Here is a 23,824-nt window from a genome sequence, read left to right as displayed (position 1 = left end):
AAGGAGCGTGCATGAAATTACAGGTTGTCATGCTGCTTACAAGTCACAGGCAGATTCTGAGAACTTTTCTTGATAAATGGTGTAGTCACACTCCGGGTCCTTCATAACCTTACTCAAGACTAGTTCACGTTTAGCCTGGTTGCCTGGAGGTTTTCCCTGACCAAGTAGAATAGGCTCAGCTACTTAGTCAAGGCTGGTAAACAGCTAGGAGAACCTGGTGAGTGGTTTCCAATTATCTGTGGAGGAATTTTACTCTTTCATTCATTCACATGGTTACCTTCAAGAGAACAGTGTGGGAATAAAGAAGTGTGGAAGAGATACAAGAATGAAAGTCTTTCTTAAGAAAATGGCTCCCATGAGGGATTTGGCCATGTCTCTGCAGATTTTGGGTACCCTTGCTTTTCAACTCTTTTGTTTATCTGTTGTAGTTTGGTCTAGTTAGAATCTCCTACCTGAAATGGGGATCTCATTCAGCCTTTGATATGTTGCTCTTCAGTTGGGACTATATTTATAGCCTTTTGTTTTACAAATTTGTTTTTTGTACCATATTTATAATGTTTATCATCTGATAGCTCTCACTTCACATAACATATGTATTATAGGAGTATTTTGTATAGGTAAAATTGGGGGGACTGAATATAGTAAATGTCTTGATGTAACTTGATATTTAATTTAGAGCCACATAGATTGTTTCATAAAACTCATAACTACTCTTTATTTATTTACTTTTTATTTTTTTGTCATATTGATGTTTTAAATATTTTGTTTACTCAAAACAAAAATGTAATCTGTTTTTTTAATTTTTAAAAACTATCTAGCATCTCATTTTTCATTGCTTACGATACAAATATAATTCATACAAATCATACCTATATTTTGAAAATCTTTTTAGATTTCAAACCAAACAAAATCAAAACCTAAGAAACTAGAAAAAAGAAATGTAAATGTTATCAACAGGAAATTGTGTTTTGTCCTTACTGAGAAGCTCAATTAAAGTATTTGAAGTGATATAAAATATGATATACATTTTAACTGATGAATTCTAGTTCCGGTTGACTGTACACAACCATTACCAAAAATGAAACAAAACAACAGCAATACTTTAAAGAAAACCCTGTGGCATACTTAATGTTTTTTCTGCCACTACTGAAGAATAGAAAATGCCTCTAGTCACCACCCATTCTTTAGAACACATCTGCATGCAACCTCCAAAAGCCAGATAGTCTAATAATCTTACCAAAAATGATATTTCTAGGGCTCATCTTTCCTTCATAGGAGAATTTTGTATTTCTTGGGAGTTAATGATTGAGTTTTTCTAGAGAAGTTATGCTTTTTGGTTATGTTCACATGAACAAAATCGAAGTTAGATTTTGAAATAACAATTTTTCATCTAATCGACAATCTGGGAGCTTACCAGACTCATGAGAAATTGTCTTAACAGTGAGAAGCTTCACACTCTCTTTATCGGACTGAGGTCTATTTGGAACAGAAAACATTAAGTTAGCACCACAGTAATTAGCATTACATATCTGTGAAGGAAAGTAAACATGATACAAACAGAAAGAAGAAGATACACATGCATATATTTTTTGTGTGTGTTTCTATGGCAAAACTTGTGTGTCTTCATGTACAGACACATATACTTTTATAGCACTTTCATTTCTGGAATCAAGCCAATAAATCTCTGTTATTCTGTTACGGTGATGATCAGATCATCAGCTAAATTAAACATCAAGATGGGTCATGTAGGGACTTCCCTGGTGGTCTGGTGGTTAAGACTCTGTGCTCCCAATGCAGGGGGCACAGTTTCCATCCCTGGTGAGAGAACTAACATCCCTCATGCCGAGCGGCACAGCCAAATTAAAAAAACAAAAACAACCCCACCTGTCATGAGGTCCATGTTGCACATGCCTCCACTTCTGAATTGTGAGGGGAAGACATGGAAATGTTTCCAAACCTTTTGGACTGATCTGAGTTCTGGGTAATTCCTTTTCATGAGGTCGTGGATACTGCAATATAGTGTCTGAACTGTCTATTTCAACAAGAGTTCCCACCTATCCCTTCTCAGACTCAAAATAATTTCAAACCCCAGTTCCTCCCCTTGGACATCTCAAGAACCTCTACTTTTAATTAAGAAGGGTAGGTGGTGTAGGGACATTATTCTTAAAGTTCACATCCCAATGAATATACAAAAACACCCACAAAAATGCAGGCTACAAAGTCAGATCAACACAGAAAAGTTAACCACAGAATTTGGTTTTGACATTAAAATAGTTTGTCTCTTTGCGGCACCTTGATTGTAACAGTTGGTTGGATTGCTAACAACTGCTTTGTTTGTTTTAGTAAAGTCGAAGCAAAATAACCATCTGTTGTTAAAGTAAAGCCACTCAGAGCTGTCTCAAGGTGCAGGCATGATTTTTCCCTAATTGTGAGAAGCATATTGAAAATTTCAATGGGAAAACTATTTTAAAACTCTAACTATGTTTTTCTATGGTTTTGGGGGGCAAGTTTTGATTTCTGATATTACCACTTTACCCAAGCTTAAGAGCCAGTTGTTGGAACTTCTCAGTTGAATTTCTCATACTTGAGACCTCTCTGACAAATAGGTAGCCAAACCCCATATACTATGCCTTCTGCAAAATGCTTGAAAAACCCGAAGAAGAAGTATGAGTAGAGGATCGATACTTTCCCCTATATAAATGACAGGGTCAGAGCTTCTAGAAGAAAACAATGATGCAGCATTACTTACTGGTCATTTCCATTTTCAGGTGTGCCTAGGAGGGGAGGGAATTTTTATTAGAATTGTGAGAAGCTTGGCTGCAAAAAACCTGAGACCCCTGCCACTTTCTGCTCAAAGATGTCTCTAAAGCCAATTTTTAACTTTTCAGTCTCTCGCCCCATTCCCCGTCCCACTGACCATTTCCTCAGACGTGGTAACTACTCATTCCTTAGTCACAGCTAATACATTCATGGTATAGTCTCAACTAGACTAACTCCACTGAACTTAGCTCTGGACTAATTTTTTTTTTAACATCTTTATTGGAGTATAATTGCTTTACAATGGTGTGTTCATTTCTGCTTTATAACAAAGTGAATCAGTTATACATATACATGTTCCCATATCTCTTCCCTCTTGCGTCTCCCTCCCTATCCCACCCCTCTAGGTGGTCACAAAGCACCGAGCTGATCTCCCTGTGCTATGCGGCTGCTTCCCGCTAATTTTAATCTTACAGTTTCGTATCACTGTGTGGAACTATTATCCATTAATTTACACCCCACAGACACCAAAAAAGGTTTCAGTATCTCTGGAAACAAATTCTTCTCAGAGTATTGAATTACCTTCTTAAAACAAAGACTTGAATTTTTGGCTTTTCTTTATATGTTGCTCTCTCTGGGGACCTAAATCTCTGTATTTGTGGTGAGCCATGATGCTGATATTGCTTCTAATTGCATCTGAAGCCCACGGATTCAGCTTCTCAGAAGTGCCCTACAAAACGTCACTGAGCCTACTAACTGTAACTAATCTTTTGCCCGCTTTGCCAGGCTGTTCCACGAGGGTCGGTAGAAAGCAAGTCGGGCCCGTGAGAACGCAGAGTGATTCATTTTGCACAAGAGCATGGCCTCTTGGGAGCAGATTGTGCTGGTCAAACCTTGCATTAATCTGTGGCCTATTAGGCAAAATATTTAATGTAATCACTTAAGGTCCTTGCTTTGTTCCGGATTTTGCTGTGATTTTATTCCATGGCTCGGCTCCCATCTCTTGGATTTCCTTTCATCTCTAAGGTAGCTCTTGTCATCAGGATATGCCTTTGAATATCATTCCCTTGACTTTGACCATGATTGTTTTATAAAGACGTTGATTTCCATGAAAATTTTGGCTACTGCTATTTCTGTCACCTTGGCTAAGTTACTCCAACATGAATCTTTATCCCTAGAATTTAATTCATGGCACGGTATGCTGTTCACCAACTAGATCTAACTTCATCTTCCCTACCATCAGTAAGGTTTTAACAACATTTAAAAATGCCCATTATAACTGTTATGTATGATATCACCTGTACTGCTCATAGCCCTGTTTCACAATGAGCAGATATTTTCTTGTTTGCCTGTTTTAATATTTTTTCTTAGAATACTGCAATATGGGTTCATTAGCAGATAGATGCATACCAGCAGACTACTTTCTGCATATATGCCACTGTTATTTGGGTTAAAGCTCACACTACTGTCAACATTATCCAGATAAGCTTAATTTCATACAGAAATCTCTGATTCATATTGGCTTCCAGAGAGTACAGTGGGTTTACGAATTTTCTGAACTTAATGAAGTCTCACCCACATACTTGAAGAGTGATTAACGCTGGGCATTTAATGGTGCTAATTTAATGATAACAATGCTGTGAATTCTGTTTGGAAAACAAAGTTGACAAATAGATTTGGCTAATTGTACAATTGCCCAACTTGGTTATAAACTATTGCATGTCTTCAGAATAACTCTCCATAGTGGTAGGAATCTCATACATTTTTTCTGAATGATCCAGTTCACCTATAAAGTCCCCTTTAATAGAAAGTGCCAACTTTTCAAATAACTTATTTGCAAATCTTCCTATACAAAACAGTTTTTCAGTACAGGGTATTTTTACTAATGGATTTAGCCCACACTTTTTTTTTCCCTATCCTGTATACTCAACACCCACTGGCTTCAACTAGATTGGTTGAGTTCCCATAAAAGATAGGATTGGTGGTTTAGAAACTTAGAGAAATTAAACTGATTTATAAAAATGCTATTTCCCCTCTGGAAACTGAGTGAGGAAACATATTTCAGACTTTATTAAGAATTTTATTCACTAACTCCCAGAGGGAAAGACATTGATTTGTTTTCTTCTTATTTTACAGCAAGAGCTAAAATGGACACTGCTGTTTTCATATCACTACTTTCCCTTGCACTGTCCTGCTCAGGCTCCAAACTGTCCGCGCCCTGCACAGTCAGGGATTGGCCTCAGGAACAGCATTCATTAGTGTCCTGGGGGCACATTGTCCATGGGGTAAACAAAGAAGAGTGTGGCTCATAAAAATGATTCATTTTTATTTTTTAACAGTATATGAGACTTAGGTAGAGTTCTGTTAGTGAACTGTTTAGAATTAAAGTGAGGAAAGGAAAGGTTCTATTTTACTGAAAATTACAAAATTTAACTCAACAAGCGTATCATAAGTCTCTCTCTGCTATTTATTATGCACAATGCCATGTGAGTCATATGTAGTTTGTGACTTGGAGGGGTTGCCTGAAGTTATGGACTGAATGTTTGTGTCCCCTCAAAATTCATATGTTAAATCTTAATGCCCAATGTGATGGTATTAGGATGCTAGGCCTTGGGAAAGTGATTAGGTCATGAGGGCAGGGTCCTTAGGAATGGCTTAGTGCCCTTATAAAAGAGACCCCAGAGAACTCTCTTGTCCCATCTGCGTCCCAAGAAGATGCAGGCAGATCTGAAAACCAGGAAGAGTGCACTCATCAGACGTCAAATCTGATGGTGTGTTGGTTGAACTTCTCAGCCTCGGGAACTGTGAGAAATAAATGTTTGTTGTTTAAGCCACCCAGTCTATGGCATTTTTGTTACAGCAGCCTAGACAGAATAAGATGTTTGACTTGCAGGGGGAGCAGGCTTATAGAGAAGTAACTATATTATAGTGTGATGAATACTATCATTAAATTCTGTGGAATTAGAAGTAATAGAACACTCCACTCTGCTTAAAGAGATGGGGTGTCAAAAAATATGGATTAAGTTTGTTTTTAAGCTAGATCCATATGGATAAGATGGAGATTAGGTGTGTTATAAAAGTTAAGGTGTGTTATAAAAGTTAAGCAGTGGGCTGGACATTCTAAGGGAAGGAATAACATGGATGAAGCAGAATACATGGCACTACATTATACAACCAGGAAGGTGTCTGACATGGAAAGATAGATTGAAGTTTAAGATAACATAGGTGAGTTCCCGGGAACTGGAGGGGGATTCAGTGGAAGCATGAACTAAAAAGAGAGCTCAAGTTCCTGGAACAGAAAAAAGACTGAATAAAGACCGAAAGAAATCTCAATATAATCGGGACTTTAGTTAATAATGTATCAATTTCGGTCAATTACTTGTGACAAATAAACCATACTAACGTAAGATATTAATAATAAGGGCAGATGGGAACTCTCTACCTATCTTCACAACTTTTCTGTAAATCTAAATCTATCCTAAGGTTTAAAAGTTTATTTTAAAAAAGGCTTTAAAATGTAATGCCATTACGGGAATCATAAATATTCAAGAGGCAGGGAGAAGAAGATGAAGCAGCAAAAAGAAGAAAAAGAGTGAGGCTGTAAAAGAAGGCAGTGTCATTTTAAATGAAAGAAGAAAGACTTTCCAAAGCTAATGGAGAGATTAAGGAGGATAATAAAGAACTGTTGGACTAGAATCCCTCTAAAAATTGCAATAGGGTTCAATCCTGAGGAACTCATTCAATTAGCAGAACACACAGTTGTGGAAGACACCTTCATAGGGAGGAAGCCATGCCTCCCAGGAGGGACATAAGTCACAAAACACTCTTCTTGAAATTATGGGTCCCAAAGTGAAATTCTTAGCGATACTTCCCTTTATTCTCTGTTATATGGAAATGGAACAAATCTTCGCTATAGCTAACGCATGTCATTTTATGCCTTCTTTACTACCATATTCCCCTGACCGCCCACAAAACTAGGGCTTTTTCATTTTAAAAAAGTGTCCGTATTCGGTATTATCTGCCATTAGTAGCTAATTTCTACTCCTTACCTTCACCAGTATTCAATGGATTTCTATGCCCCTTTCCCTCTACCTCTGTGATCAAGCAATACAGCAGTTTGTTTCTGTGTATGATTCCTCTCTCCTCTTAAGAGTTTAAATTCCAGTTTAGACTGAGCATGTATATTCTCCTTTTAGGAAAACAAAATGAAACAAAACACTGTTACCTACCTGGGTCTGTCTTCCAGCACATTCGATACAAACCCACCAAAGCAAAGACTGAAAGTGTTATTGCAATCAAAGCAATAACCACAGGCAAAATAATACCTAAAAAGTATTGGAGACATTGTCAGTTAGAGTGGCTATTGAATTTCACAACAAATAGTTCATGAACTGAGGGAAAGCATGTATGCTTCCTTTCTTCTTTAAACATCATTCTATTTAAAAGAAGTTTTTTTTTAAGCAAAGAAGATAATTATCTGATTCCTGGGTTTTGCCCTAGTTGTCATTTCTGATGTATCCACTTGATGTCAGTCTTGTAGCCTTTCTGAAATAAAACTCCAAACCTAAGGAAGACAGTTCCCACTTTCCTGGTGACTGAAGGAATGAGGAGATGGGAGACTGGCCAGGCAGAAGCTGCCCCCTATGGTCAGAACCATATTCACACTTTATATTCTTTACTACTTTATAGTGAAGTTACTAATACATAGCTTGGATGAAGGCAGTCAGAAGGCACAAACTTCCAATTATAAGATAAATAAGCACTAGGGTTTTAATGTATAACATGATAAATAGAATTAACTCTGTTGTATGTTACACAGGAAAGTTGTTAAGAGAGCAAGTCCCCAGAGTTCTCATCACAAGAAAAAAAATTTTTCTATGTCTTTAATTTTGTATCCATATGAGGTGATGGATGTTCACTAACTTATTGTGATAAGTTTCATGATGTATGTAAGTCAAATCATTATGCTGTACACCTAAAACTTATGCAGTGCTGTATGTCAATTATATCTCAATAAAACTGGAAGAAAAAGAAATATATATCCTCTTCTCGTTCTAGTGGAAACGCTCTATTCATAAAGTTGGCTTCTTAAAAAAAATCACTAATATCTTTATGTAAAATTATCTTAGGACTAAAAAGGCATACAATAACATAAGTGGATATAGATGGATATCATGGTGGAACAATATGGTCCAAGAAAGATAAGCATGTGTGTATTTGTGAATGTCTGCTTGGGGGAGTGGTGTTGCTACAGTAAACTAGGGTGAGTTTTTCCTGTTCTCATTAAAAGAAGGGCTTTGCTGTTTGTTTGTTTTAGCATCTGCCTTCTTTTCTGACGGTCATTTCCCAGGTTAAAACAAGAGTGAAGAAAGGAAAAAGCTGTCATAGGGATATAAGTAGAGATATAGATGTTATAGTTACTATTTAGTTAGGTGTTCTCATCTGCTGGCATATGTACTCCTTATATTTACCGGGGGGTTGAGAATAGCTAGGCGATTCATTTGTAGGGTGGGTTACACTCCACTGTTATGGTTAAATATTTGTTTTAAGTAAGTTCTGCTGGGTTCATATCAGACCTTACATGAGATCATTAGTGCCTCCCAAAATAAAGATGGCATGAATCAGCAGCTCAGTAAAGGCAATACTGACTTATTGAATGGAATGACTTTACCTAAACCTAAGATAATCTTTTATCATCACAGCTTCATATATATTTCATCTTATTCTTAATTTTCAGGGAAATTAATGAATATTCTCTATTCAGTCCTAGCATAAACAGTGTTTATGCTAAAATGGAACTTTTCTTAAAAGGCCATTTTTAACATTAAGATAAAGTTTTGTAAAGGTGAAAATTCATTTTTATGGAGATCTCTGCCCATGCACTTTGGCTTATCAGAGATTAGTCCCATCAATTCACTTTGACCCCTGGTGGTAGCTGCTTAGCACTAAGGTAAGAAAAAAAAAATCCCCAAAGTGTATTTATTAAAACCAGACTCAAGGGGAGGAAACTTTCAATTATATAGGATTATAATGGGATTGCAGGTTCAGTAAAGTTGAGAAAAGGCTGTCTATAGTTGAGTCCCTTCCCTTATTGGTAACATTCAAACCTTCTGCAGTTCTACTGCCTTGAACGAAGATGCACGTATTACTCACTGGAATAGGAGGGGCTGGGTGAAGAAGAGCTTGCATTTTTTGCGTTCTCAGTGCCTATTATTTTAAGAAAGAAAAAAAGTCACCTTTGGTTAATGTGTGCCAATTCTCACAATCCTCCCCCCCACCTCCCCACTCCCCGTTTAGGTGAGCCTCTGTGATTTATAGCTATGAGTCTTGGAGTGAAAACATTTTATCTCATTCTGAAAGAGTTCTGTCTTATGACTCAAGATCGGTAAGGAGTTAATGTATACAATCTGATGAGTTTGGACACATGCATATACCCATGAAACCACCCCCACAATCAAGGTAATAGACAGAGTCATCACCTCCAAAAGTTTCCTCGTGTCCCCTCCCTCTTTTGAGGATGTGCAGCTTTGTTGTGTATAAATTATACCTCAATAAGCTGTTTTTTAAATTGGTGAGGTTTTCTTGGTGAGAAAGGGTCAAGCGAAGCAAGCTTCCACTCATACACACAGAAGTCATACCTTGAGACTGGGAGATGTTTTCCAGAACTGTTACTGATACTGAAGATAATGTAGGGCTTCTGGAAGGCGATGCATCTGGTTGTAGAGTGTTAACTGTAGGAAAATGATAAATGTAGCGTCAGATGATAGTATTTGCTCTTCTGACTGGATTTCTTTGCAGATTCAAACAATTCGCATTTCTGATGATCTGTAAAAAACTGCTTATTGTTGAATAATGGGATACATACAATTATACATTAAATCACGAGTTCATTCTATCTCCTCCTGTAGAGATGATTAAATTTGGAATGAGAAAACTTGGGTGTTAGTCTTATATCTTCAAGAACTGGCCAAAAATACTTGAGCAAGTTTCTCATCTCAGGCTACAGACTGTATCACCTACTGCATGAAGTTCTGCATCCCATAAGAATGCAAATCAATGCAAAAGCATTAATCACATTTTAGATATTACAACTTTGAGTGATAGTGATTTTTTTTCACTATAAATACTTAAAATGGACATAAGTACACAGGACTTCAGATTTTATAATGTTTCTTAGTGGTCAAAGAGAAAGACTGCAATTGAGACTTTGGTTGGAAGAACTGGGGAAAAAAATAATAGAAGATCCCTTCATTTTTATCTCAGCAGTGATTTACACTTGTATGCCTTTTCTAGAGTAACTGCTGCTTGGACGCATTTCCACCACTGTCCATGCTCTTTTTACCATGGCAAATGTTAATTTTAAATTGATTATTATTATTTGTTTGCGTAAGTCAACATTTGCCATCTTTAGTCAGAAGGACTAAAACAAAAAAATAATAAATAAAAATTTATTATTCAAAACTCATAAATCTCAATAAATTTCAAGGAAACATAGATAATTATATGTTTTATAAGTGTACAACGTTTATTGTGAATCTGTAATAAAATGTAATTTGTATTTTGAACATTTTTTGAAAAATAATTCTTTTTCTTGAAATATGGAGTAATATCTTTTAATCACACCTGTTTGCCTTGTCTCTACACTGGAGTTTGAGGGCAGTAATTCCCACCATCCACCACACGAAGCTCTGACCACTGTGGGTATGCAGTAAGATGTAGCTGACTTCTTGGATAAACTAAGAGGCACCTCTTACAATTATGGCCCCCTTAGGAGTGTGAAGGCCATGCATAATTGCATGAAAGAAATTGATATTGCCTATGACTGCCTTGGATCTTTCCCTCTTTGTCACCCACAGCCCAGCACGCACTGCATGCTTATGCATTTTTGACATTTGTGGGGGGAGAATAATGTTAAGAGTCTGTTCTTGCCAGGCAAGAGATCTGTGGGAGGAAGCTAGATATATGCCCGTAAGAACAAAGAAAAATGTCAGGCTCGTGCACTGAGCAGGCAGAAAAAGGAATCTTAAATACAAGAGTGGGAACTAGCTCAAACCTTGGTACTTAGTTGCTTTTTCCAGTGTCAAGTGTTCTAGTGAGGATGAATGGTCTTTTGGTTGTGTTGGTAGAGAATGAGATGGCTGATTATATAACCAATGGCATTAATTCCCCTGGGATTTCCCAAGGGTTAATTTTCAAGACTCCACATTCTACCTTATTACCTTCTCATAGACAGGCTAGGTGGCGGCTACAGTTCTGAGTATAATCTATCTGGTTCAGATGAAACTCCAAGCTTTCCTCCTTAAAAGGTTAAAACGTGTTGACTGTCCAGTGCCATTATTGCTAATGATCCACAGGGAGGCAATAGAATTAACCCTTCTTAAAAGAGGATTTGTTGGCTCCTTGAACAAAGACTTATTTTTTTTTCTTTTAACCTCAAACTTTAGTTAATAAATCATTTCTGAAACCAGCACACACACACACACATACACACACATACACACACTTCACCTCTATTACATTGAATGATTTCTGGTGTCTTCTAGTCCCTTTTAATTCATTTTAAAAAATAATAGTCATGACCCACTAATGGGAATTAACTTACAGTTTGAGAAACCCTGTCCATTAGCGTGATCATATTGATGAAATTACAGGTCTTGGCTGAATTCATAAATTGTGAGTTTAATGTAATTCTTCCTGCAATTAAGATGGAGCCATGGTATGTTCAGAGCTTATGATTTCTGTGGATTTCATTGAGACTCTATTATGCCACGTTACTACTAAAGCGGCATCGGCAGAGGAGGTACAGGAGAGGTACAGTGGATGGTTGAGAGCATGATTCTGAAGACTGAGTACGCGGGCTCAAATCTGACTCTAGCACTTATTTGCTGTGGAATCTTAGGCAAGGCACTTAAACTCTTTGTGTCTGAGTTTCCACATCTACAAATGGTGATTATAATTTTTCTACATCATAGTGTTGTGAAAATTAAATGAGTAAAAATAAATTTAAATTGCTTAGAAGTGTTGATACTGATATGTTTATAATATATATAATTACTATAAAATTATGTTAATTTATATTATATTAATATATTACTTTATAATAATATCCTATTGTTATATTGTGATTAGGCACCTACAGAGTTGTGTCTTTCAACCAAAGTCAATTTATCTAATTTTCTCAGATATTCTAAGTGTAAAGCTATATGACTCTTCAGACACTTACATGTTTTCAGAAGCTTCTTTGCTCTAGTCAGGAACTGGAGAAACTGGAGTATATGGTGTTCTTAGATGACATCAGTTTGCTCTTAGACCTTGACTTTTGGTGATTGTAATGATTATTGAATTGCAGATATGCTATGTTATGACTTAAATTTAGTTTGCAAACTCCAGGCCAGAAATTGGAGCAGGCTGTTTGAGGCAGAGACCTCAGAATAAAGTCTTTTGTAATAAAGAGACTTGCAGAACCAAGTCTATTGTAATAATGTATACCCAAATTTACCCTATGGATTAGTTTCCAAAATTTACAAACAGCTCATGAGGCTTAATATCCTCAAAACAAACAACCCAATCAAAAAATGGGCAGAAGACCTAGACAGACAATTCTCCAAAGAAGACATACAGATGGCCAAAAGGCACATGAAAAGATGGTCAACATCACTAATTATTAGAGAAATGCAAGTCAAAACTACAATGAGGTATCACTTCACACCAGTTAGAATGACTATCATCAAAAAATCCACAAACAATAAATGCTGGAGAGGGTGTGGAGAGAAGGGAACCCTCCTACACTGTTGGTGGGAATGTGAATTGGTACAGCCACTATGGAGAACAGTATGGAGGTTCCTTAAAAAACTACAAATAGAGCTACTATGTGACCATGCAGTCCCACTCTTGGGCATATATCTGGAGAAAAACATGGTCCAAAAGGATACATGCACCCCAATGTTCATTGCAGCACTGTTTACAATAGCCAAGACATGGAAGCAACCTAAATGCCCCTCGATAGAGGAATACATAAAGAAGATGTGGTATGTATACACACACACACACACACACACACACACACAATGGAATATTACTCAGCCATTAAAAAGAATGAAAACAATGCCATTCACAGCAACATGGAGGGACCTAGAGATTCTCATACTGAGTGAAGTAAGTCAGACAGAGAAAGAGAAATATCGTGATATCCCTTATATGCGGAATCTAAAAAGAAATGATACAAATGAACTTATTTACAAAACAGAAACAGACTCACAGACTTAGAGAATGAACTTATGGTTACCGGGGGGGAAAATGGGGAGAAGGGATAGTCAGTGAGTTTGGGATCGACATGTACACACTGCTATATTTAAAATGGATAACCAACAAGAGCCTACTGTATGGCACAGGGAACTCTGCTCAGTGTTATGTGGCAGCCTGGATGGGAGGGGAGTTTGGGAGAGAATGGATACATGTATATGTATGGCTGAGTCCCTTTGCTGTGCACCTGAAACTATCACAACATTGTTAATTGGCTATACTCCAATATAAAGTAAAAAGTTAAAAAAAAACCAAATTTACCCTATTGCCATCTGACAGTGGAACACATTTGGCCCTTGCTGTAACCAATTACTAGGTAAATCATTGGAAGTTTTAAAGACAGAAGACCTTATTGATGTCCCAGGGTACCTCTGGTGGTTATGAGAATGCACCTCATGGAAGGCAAACTACAGTGTAATTGACTGAGGTTCCCCACCTGCTCTCTGAATTCCATCATTGTGTTTGTGCTGATGCCATACCTCCTGCAGGCTGCTCCCAGCCAGTGATTGAGCCTGGCAAGTATATGAAAGCAGATCTGCTCCTGGGAACCATGGGTTTCTCTGAGGAGGGACTTGAGCTGGAGGAGTCCCTGACGGCCTTCTCAAACCTTCCTTAAAGGAAGGCATATCATACACAGATATTAACAGGAGAAAAAGTGTGAGAGGCAGTAGGGGATAAAATATTCTAGTGTGAGAAAGAAAATAAAACTGTGTGTTCTATTTTCATTTCACCATGTTTCCTATACTTCTTTTTGATATTTGCGCATTTGATATGTGTTTGAGGGGCTAAATTCAATTGAACAGAATGCTTATTCATTTTTTTTTTTTTTTGCTTATTCATTTTTTTCATTATTTATAAATAATTGGAACTGGTCTCTAACTGCAATTTGATGGATTCATGTCTCACTTTTAAAAAGAACTTTCCAGCATTTGTCACAATAACTCATTCACTCCTCCTTCACACATTTTCTTCATGTGGCTCCAGTAGAGCACACACTGCTGGTTTTTCTCCTACCTTATGTCTTATTCTTCTCAGTCTCCTTGGCTGGTTTCGTCTCTTCTTTCTGACTCAGTTTTGGAGGGCCCCAAAATGTAGTCCTTTGTCCTCATCTCTAACTACACTAATTTCATTGGTGATTTCAGTCAATTTCAAGGTTTAAATAGAATATCAGTGCAAATGATCTCCTAATTTATACTTCCAGCCTAGACCTCTTTCCTAAATTTCAGATTCGTAGTAATGGCAAATAATAAAAATCTGAAACTCAACATGTCCAAACTTGAATTTCTGCTCAATCTGAAGCCTTTCTATCTTAGCTGATGGCAGATATTCCTTCCAATTGCTCAGGCCAAAAGCCTCAGAGTTATTTTTGATTCATCTCTTTCTATACTATTCCAAATGCAATCATCAAGAATATCTATAGGCTCCACCTCCAAAATATATTTGGAATTCAGAGATTGCATGCCACCCTATGACCCTATGACCACACTGGTCCAAGCTACCATCATTTCTCTCCTCGAAAATTTGCAAAAGATAATCTTGCTTCACTTGACAGTCTCTCCTCAGCAATCAGAGTTATACTTATAAAACATGAGTCAGATCATGTCACCTCTCTGTTCAAAATCCTCAGTGTTTTTCCATTCCACTTACAGAAAAGTCACAGTCCTTGAAATAGCCCACCAAATCTTAGGTAATCTGCCTGGTATATCCCCTGCCTTTCTCCCTGCCCTGTTTCTTTAACACACCAGTCCTCTCCTCAAGTTGTAGCTCTGTTTAGATGCTCTTCCCCCACGTATTAGGTGGCTCACTTCCTTCTTGTATTTTATCAAACCTATTTTATGACTTATCTTGACCACTTTTTCAATACTGAAAATGGTCCCCACCTCTCTGGCACTCATAATCCCTCCCTTCTACACTGTTCTACATCTTCTCTTTCTCATAGCACTTATCACCTCCCACCTTGCTTTATAACTTGGTGAATTAATACGTGTATTGATTATAGTTTGTCTATACTTATACTAGAATATAAGATCCTCGAGGGCAAGGATCTTTATTTTGTTCACTGATATTTCCCAAGCGCTAGAGCAGTGTGTACAAGTAGCGACCATAAGTTTTGCTGAATGGACAAACAAATTTTTTGGCAGCAGACGTGACTACTGTTGAGGAGGAAGTGAATCCATGTGTTTTCCTTTTTTGCCTTAATATTAGCATGGGTACTTATTTAAAATCATTCTCATTAATTTTTTTCATTCATTCTGAAGTAATAGAAAAAAAATAGACACCTACTCTGGGTCCAACAGTAGATGCTGAAGGAAATACAACAGAGTACATGAGATAGTTATTTCATTTAAGGAGCTCTCACAGGGAAGGTGAACAGCACAAAGTTGATAGATGTGAAAAAAAAAAACAGTATGTCAAGGATTAAAATAAGAGATACCATGTTATTGTTAATTGAATTTTACTTATAAATTAATTCTTAACAGAAAGAATTAGAGGTGCTTAAGCAATGATATAGGCCATAAGATGAATAAAATAAAAATGAGAAATCAGAAAAAAAGAAAATGGAAGAAACAAATAAGCTCCTTCTAAGAGTTAATACCAAGCATCAATACGGTTGCTGGTGTTGGCCATAAGAATTGATGCTGAGCATCCTGACACTCGGGAAAGGGAGCATGGTTTACTCTAGGCTTTCATTATCAGAGTGGAAAATGATCTATTATATAAGTAAGTGGCACATCAGCAGTCCAGTCAATAAATGCTATGAGTATGGTTGGTTCCATTCTCTGTTTTGGGAGGGGAATATGCTGATATGATCCCTGAGGTCTCTTCTAGCTTTAAGATTTAGATTCTTGTCAGGGTTCCTTTCCATTCAGATTTTGTCATAGGTATTCTGCATTTTCACTTTTAACGGGATCCCCTCATCTACTTAATGGGCAAAATGACAAAAGGAAACTTTTCTGCCTTCACATGATAAAAATTAATTTCTGCTCTCATCAGACCTGAACTTTCTGACCTAGTTGTACACTTCAAGCTATGCAAAAGCAATTTTTATCCCAAAGTTCTTTCACTTTGCTTTGGGCCATCAACATAACTAACCAGAAGTAATAGCATCCTCTAACCCAGGAATAACTGTGACTAGATATTTGTTTACTTTAGGTAACTCTGTAGAAATATATGTTGAAGAAGGAGGGCATATTTTTCTTTTGTGATTTAATATAAATAGTTATTAATTTCCAGAAAATTATATACAATGCACAAAGAATGAATGGGGCACTGTGCTAATTACTTCCATATGTGCTAACTCACCTTATTCTTAAACATTTTTATTATGGCTTTAAAGATGAGAGATACTGTGGCTCAGAGAGATAAGGTAACATGTCTGACAATAAGTAGAAGGGCTAAGACATAAGCCAAGTATGACTCAAAACCCTATCTGTTTCCTTTCCATTATGCCATGCAACCAACAGATTTCAAGTGAGTTGAGTTCGTCTTACTTGTTAATGGTATCATTATCAATGAGACCAGTGAAATTTTTTTCTCAGCATTCTGAAAGTTTTAGAATGTTCTCATCTCTCTCCCAAAATATATACATCATCTTACATTAAATTCACAATTTGGATGGTATGACCTGAAAACACTGAGAAGCTTTTCAATAGGTAACTCTTCCTGTGCCATACGCTTTCTGAGAATGGGAGCATAAGCTATCCAAAACACGGACATGAAAATATTAAAAAGGATTTTATTTTCAAGTTATGGGACACTATGTGCCAGGTATTGTTCTAAGTGTTTTACACTCACTATTGTATTAATAATATTTTCATTTTATAAAGTGGAAACTGAAGCCCAGAGAGTTTAAATAATTTGCCCAAAGTCACACAGAGCTGGGGTTTGAATGCAAACTCTAGACTCTGTTCAGTCAACCACAATTCTGTGCTGCCTAAGCTGCAGCTCCTCAGTCGGAATGAGTTCTAAGTGCATGCCTCTTATTTTTGTTACATGAAATATTATCTATTTCAATTTCAGCTCCAATCGAGAAGGTATTCTTCCTACCAAGGCAAACTAAACACCTCCGTCCTTCAATAGGCCAAACCAGACTCTGCATATACATACAAGCAGACAGAATTATTCCTAGTGTATTAAATAAAGCACATTGTAGAGCTCATTGGAAGAGCTCACACCCTTAGCAATATCATTGAAATGTGTTGGTTCTTAAAGTGAGTGTTGGCTAGCTAATCAGTTGAGACTATGAGTTTTTATGACCTTTCAGTGTAGACTAGAGAGCCACAAGAACAGGGCCGAGCACTTCTTAGAGAGTTATCAGATCCCTGAACTAGAGGAGAACCCAAATAGCCATACCTAGGTTCATAGATTCATACAATTTCCTAAGTGGAAGTTTATGCCAGACCCTATCACATAAATATTGATATATTTTTCATTCCATAACTGAATTATTTTATTCTCAACTAATTTTCAAACAGCATAAAATTTCCAAGTTAATAAAAACAACTCTGGATATCACTTCGCTATGGGTATATTTCTAGTTTGAGTGCGTATCAAGATTCTGTCATTCAAAGTTCAAACATTCAGGTAAGTAATCCTCTGTATAAAAATAATTCATGCTTCACATTATATGAATTCTGAGAGATGAGTAACCAATCCCAGGCATTACGTAAGATGTCAAGCATAATGAATGAATCAAGACAGAGCATCCTCCTTTCCAAAGGCCAATAGTCAGTTTTGATGGGACTTTTGTCTGTACTGGCTTCTGATTTTCCATTAAAATTCATGTCTACAATACAATTGAGGTCCTGAAACACAGTTGAGAAAGTAAAGAAGACGGGTACAATGAGAACTTTCACAAACTGTGCTGGTGACTATGAGAATGTTGCTGTGGTGATTAGTTTTATGTGTCAACTAGACTTGGCCATGGGGTTCTCAGATATTTAGTCAAGCATTATTCTGGTTGTGCCTGTGAATGTGTTTTTGGATGAGATTAACATTCAGATCAGTAGATTGAGTGAAATAGATTACCCTCCATTAGGGTGGCTCTTATCCAATCAGTTGAAGGCCTGTATAGAACAGAAAGGCTCCCTGGAGTAAGAAGAACTCTTTCTGCCAGATTGCCTTGAGCTGGGATATCAGTGTTTTCTTGCCTTTGAACTGAGATATCGATTCTTCTTGGGTCTTGAACTTGCCAGCTTTCAGACTGGAACTTACACCGTTTGCTCTCCTGGTCCTCAGCCCTTTGGACTGGGACTAGAAGTATACCATCCATTCTCCTACCTTTCCAGACCTCTAGTTTGCCAACTGAGATCTTAGGACTTCTCAGACTCTGTAATGCATGAGCCAATTCTTTATAATCAATCTCTTTATAGATTTCCATGCATATATACGAATACATATATATATATATATATATATATATATATATATATATATATATATATATATATATATATTCTTTTTGTTCTGTTTCTCTGGAAAACCCTGACAAATATAGTTGTATTTTCAGAAAGTTAACGGCAGATGATTTATTCCTTTCCCAATACTCTGAGGCATATTGTTCCATTTTTCTCTGGAGCTGAGGTCTCTTATCAAAGAAATCAAGAGGTTCATTTTCAAGGACAAGTTATTAGCCCTGCCTGTCTGTGAGAAAATGATAAGGCTAAAGAAAAGTGAATTCTATCATTGCTTTAAATTGTTGTAATGGCCACATGATGGCTGCGTATATCTCTGGGGAATAAATAGTCTTTCATCACTTTTTAGTGGGTCTTTCTATCTCCTCATTAGCTCTGAATTCAGAGCTAAATTTTTCATGAACCCCTTCCTCATCTTTCTTAAAATGCTTTTTCCCACCCAATGTATACCACAACAGATAAAGGGGAAAAAAATCTCTTCCTCCTCTGATCTTAACATAAGGTTATCTGAGGCTCATCTATGACACATCACTTTATACCGACATGACTGCTGGAGTTATTATAGTTATTTATAATATTGACTAGTCTTTAGTAACCCTTAATGGCAGGCTCCATGTAACACTCAAACTCTTAGCTAGCGTTATGTGTGATGGAACAGAACAAATATTTATTGAATGCCTCAGTTAGTGGTGATTGATTGAATATACCATTCTGTATATTTGGCAGGGGATTATACAAAATTTGGAGTCTCACCAGGTATGTTACAGTGGTCAGGTGAAGTTTGACTTTCCCACATGCTTTAGATACTGGGCATGAATTTCTCATGCTTAGCATTGGTAAACTCAGTTGTCCATTCATACTACCTTTGCTCTGTTGAATGGAATGAATGGACATGTCTTCTGACTTTGATCATTTCCATCTAACTATGACTATCTTTTATCTTTATTACATAAAATTGAATGTCATATCTTTGTACAATTGCTTATAATTCACATTTTATATATAGTTTCTGTACTTATCCTGAATTCCAAAAAAAGATCCTACATAAAACAATCAACAATTTCAACAGGAGAGTGGTAAAAACATAATTTTTCAAGAAAATTAAAGTCAGATGCATAATCTGAAAGAAAATATCAAACATGAGAACCCAGTATGTTCTAGTCAAAAACTAAATGTATATTTAGCTCATATTTATGGAAGGAAGCAGTACTAATAATTCTGTGGTCAAGAAGTCTACCTCAACTTTACCTAAAAGAGAAATGTTAATTATTTTAAGGAAGATGCCTCTCCTTGATCATATGGGTGAATATTTGTGAATTTTTTTGAGTGTATCTGGATTTAGTCTTTAGCCAAAACATACATCTGAAGTTTGAGACTGACTTTTCTACAGCTGATAGAATCAGCCTCATTTCTTTCTAGTCTGCTATTCAAATCAATGGTTTGTCTATTATTTGTTTTAGGAGAATTAGTTTCTATAATTCAAAATTAAAGTCTAAATGGGCTTTTTATTACATTTAAAAATCAATTATAGCTAAAGTTGGCATTGTGTTAATACCATTATTTCAAACAAAATAAAAGATGCTTCAGTCTCCCCTTAAAATGAGCTGACACTTTGTCAGCTTCCCAATTGTCTTTCATCTGTAACTTCTCCTTGATAACCAATCCATGAAGCAGGGGGACAGGACTTCTCCAGAACAGTGCAAAGCATCAGCCAACGTAAAGCTACCCTCTTTGCCTGGATGTAGTATTTTTATGCTTTGTTTTGCTTTGTTTTTCCCAATGTTTTTTTCTGTTGCATTTCTAGACAATGTAGATGGAAATAAGAATAAAAAATATGGTGATAAGGTGAAATAGAATTAACAATATAAAAATAACTTCTTTATTCATTTGATGTATTATGTAGAAGATAAATAATGAAAAGTTAAAAGCATAATAATTTCCATTTCTAATTCTTTGAAAGTAGACTATGATGATTATTTAGGACATTTGCTGTGAAAATGTTATCAGAGTCACTTATAATTTTCATGGCTTTATTTTTCCAATTTTTAAAAAATTTACATGATCTTACAAGTTTACTTCATGTATTTCTCATTTTATATATACCAAAGGTGGTTATTACTGAGAACCTAAGAGATTTGTCATTTATATAAATACCAGGTAGGATGTAGGAAAACAAAAAATCCCCCAAACAATTATAATTTCAAAACAATAGGAAGATTCAACATTATCATTTTCCTCTGCCCAATAATCTTTATCAATTTCTGCTGCTCCATCATCCAGAATTTATTCAGTTTAAAACTAACGATGGCAAAGCATGAGCACTTCTTGAAGTGATAACATTTTAGGCTGTTAACTGTGGTTTATAACATCATCTCTTTGGATGCCAGGACCAGGCTTTGTTAGAAAGTAGAGAAGACAGCAAACACACACTCTATACTTCTGAGAGAGGGCAAGCTGACCACATAAACAGACCAGGAACAGAGGAAAATTCCACAGGCTTTATGCATTTACCAGAACTGGTTCCACTCATCCCAGCCCCAGAGCACTGAGGCACATCATTGTATATTCTCCGGGACTGCATTTTTTTAAACACAAGATTTCCTAAATATTTTAGTTGCCATGTAATGTTTTCCTTTGTGCTATTTCACCCTGTCCTCAGACCAATTGATCTACTTTGTCTTTCTTGGGATTTTACCCAGGAATATTTTCAGAGAAAGAAAATTAACTTACCTGGTGTTTCTGTGGCTTTGATTGAACTCTGAATCTCAGCTTTAGAGGAAAGAAAAGAAAATTGCTAAAATTAAATGTTGAATATCAAATGTACTCTCACAGTTGTTTCAGGTGGTAAATAGATATAGATCTTAGCTCATTTCTGATTTACTTTCATCAAATCATAAAATCAAGAGGCTTCCTGATTAGAAGAAACCTCAGAGCAGGGGTCAGCCAAATTTTTCTTAAAGGGCCAAATAGTATTTTAAGCTTTGTGGGTCATAAGTCTCTAGTGACTATTCAACTTTGCCATTGTAGTGTGAATGCAGCTATACAGAATACCTAAAGAATATATATGGCTGTATTCCCATTAAACTTTATTTACAAAAACAGGTGTGGGTCTGGATTGGCCTGTGAGCTGTATTTTGCTGAATCCTCTTTTGGAGCACCTAGTACAGCCCCACATCTTGAATACGCCTAGATAACCCAGACAACTACAGAAATTTTGGTAGGTACTTCATGAGTGGCACTGCCATGTGTCATATTCCTACTAAGATATTGTGCATCTCCTGAACTGAGGAAGATTCAGAATGGTTCATACAGATTCCTCTGAAAACTAGGGAATTCCTCTAAAGTAAATATAGCTCAGAAGAGCTTCTACAAATAAAATCACCTGAGAGAATTATAATCAAAGATCACTTCAACAACTTGGAGTGTGTGCACCATGAACCAAGATTTGCCAAACGAAAAAATATAGAAAAAATTTGAAACAAATAGAAGCCCAGTAATGATAGTTTAAAAATATTCACTTGCTTCCTTTGTATTTTCACTTGATTGTCTCACCAGCATCTTAAATTTAACATGCCCGAAACAGAACTCTTTTTTATTGAAGTATAGTTGATTTATAATGTTGTGTTAATATCAGGTGTACAGCACAGTGATAGTAATTCAGTTTATGTATATATATAATATATATATATATTATATATATATATATATTATATATATATATTCTTTTTCAGATTTTTCCCCTTATATGTTATTACAAAATATTGAGTATAATTCCCTGTGCTATATAGTAAGTCCCTGTTGGTTGTCTATTTTACATACAGTAATATGTATATGTTAATCCCAAACTCCTAATTTATCTCCCTCACTCCCCCTTTGGTAGCCATAAGTTTGTTCTCTATGTCTGTGGCTCTATTCCTGTGGGTCTATTCCTGTAAATAAGTTCATCTGTATCTTTTTGTTTTAGATTCCACATATAAGCAATAGTATAATATTAGACTTCCCTGTCTCACTTACTTCACTTAGCATGATAATCTCTAGGTCTATCCATGTTGCTGCAAATGGCATTATTTCATTCTTTTTTATGGCTGAGTAATATTCCATTGTATCTATATACAACATCTTCTTTATCCATTGATAACTCTTGACTAGAATCCTCAAACCCACCTCCCGCCTCACCATCTTAGATCAAAGCATGGTACAATTGTCTCCCAGGTGCACAAGCCAAAAACTAGTGGCCTTTCTTATTCACTTCTTTATCTCACCCCATCAGCTCTAGCTTCAAAATATATTCCAAATATGTCTCACCATTCAATCAAATACTGTTCATCTAGCACCTATATCTGTCCCCTTGGTACCTGCAATAGCCACCTAGAAAACTCTTTTGGAATTTGAATTTGGCTGCTCCAAGAATAAGGAGTTATTCTTCTCCTCAGTGCAGCTGGCAGTTCTTCAGAGCACGTGGCTCCTGCCTTCCTCCTCAATTCACTCCAGCTGTTTCACCCTGCTGGGCATCTCTGTGGTAGATCAACGTCCCAGGGCTCCTCCTGCCTCCGGGGTCCCTGCTTGCTCTTCTCTAGCCTCAGTGTTGCCCTCTCAGGTCTACACTGGCTCCTTCCCACCCTTCACGACTCTGCTCAGGTTCCACCACTCAGAGAAGTCTTCTCCAACCACCTTATCTAACGTTGTACACCTCATTTCCCTCCACGCTAGTCCACCACTCTGCCTCATCTGCTCAACAGTCCTTTTAGCACTCCAGGGCATTGATTTTTTAAAAATTTGTTTGTTGTTAGTTAGAATGTAACTCCAGGGGGACAGGATTTCTTGTTTTACTCAGAGCTGTAATCGCAGAGCCTACTACCAGGTCTCTGGTAAAAAGATAAGGAATGAACGAATAACAATAGAAAGTAATAATTATAAAACTACTTCTACCTCTTTGAATTCAATTTTTAAGAGAAAATGAATGCCTTACTTAATATTCCTGCTTGGATAATTATAGCTACTATTTTTCAAGCAACTCTTATGATCAGTTCCATATATTAATTGCTGATGTCTACAAGAAAGACGTTATTATTTCCATTTTGCAGATCTGCAAATATTAGTTGAAAGCAGTGAAACTGCTTTCTCAAAGGGAGGACCGTGATTATAATTCAGGTCTGTTGGTTCTAAGGTCCATTCTCTTTTACTCAAAGAGACAGCTTTTCCTTCCACTAAACCATTCTGAGTGGAAAGCTTATGTAATTAATTCCTACTTTTGATAACTAGTTAAAATACTTTTGAACATGGCATAATGTTGTATTTGAAAGTTGCAGTTAAAATATTTATCAGCTGCCAGAGGATTAGAATACAAATGA

At 36.6% G+C, this 23,824-nt stretch overlaps 1 protein-coding gene across 1 annotated transcript in view; it reads right to left on the bottom strand.

Moving 5' to 3' along the window:
• The window catches only part of EMCN (endomucin), a 95,012-nt gene that overhangs the window by 11,595 nt on the left and 59,593 nt on the right, over positions 1-23,824 (bottom strand). The window contains exons 5-10 of the mRNA XM_082638300.1: positions 21,204-21,242; positions 9,396-9,488; positions 8,911-8,964; positions 6,987-7,082; positions 2,750-2,774; positions 1,415-1,476 (exon numbers count right to left, since the gene is read on the bottom strand). Coding sequence (XP_082494426.1) covers positions 1,415-1,476; positions 2,750-2,774; positions 6,987-7,082; positions 8,911-8,964; positions 9,396-9,488; positions 21,204-21,242 — 369 coding nt within the window. The remainder of the gene's footprint in view (positions 1-1,414; positions 1,477-2,749; positions 2,775-6,986; positions 7,083-8,910; positions 8,965-9,395; positions 9,489-21,203; positions 21,243-23,824) is intronic.

This window comes from Mesoplodon mirus (genome assembly GCF_964341445.2).
Source record: "Mesoplodon mirus genome assembly, chromosome: 2".
NCBI classification, from domain to species: Eukaryota; Metazoa; Chordata; class Mammalia; order Artiodactyla; family Ziphiidae; genus Mesoplodon; species Mesoplodon mirus.
The sequence above is the reverse complement of the archived record's forward strand: the minus strand, read 5'-3'. Positions and strand labels throughout refer to the sequence as shown.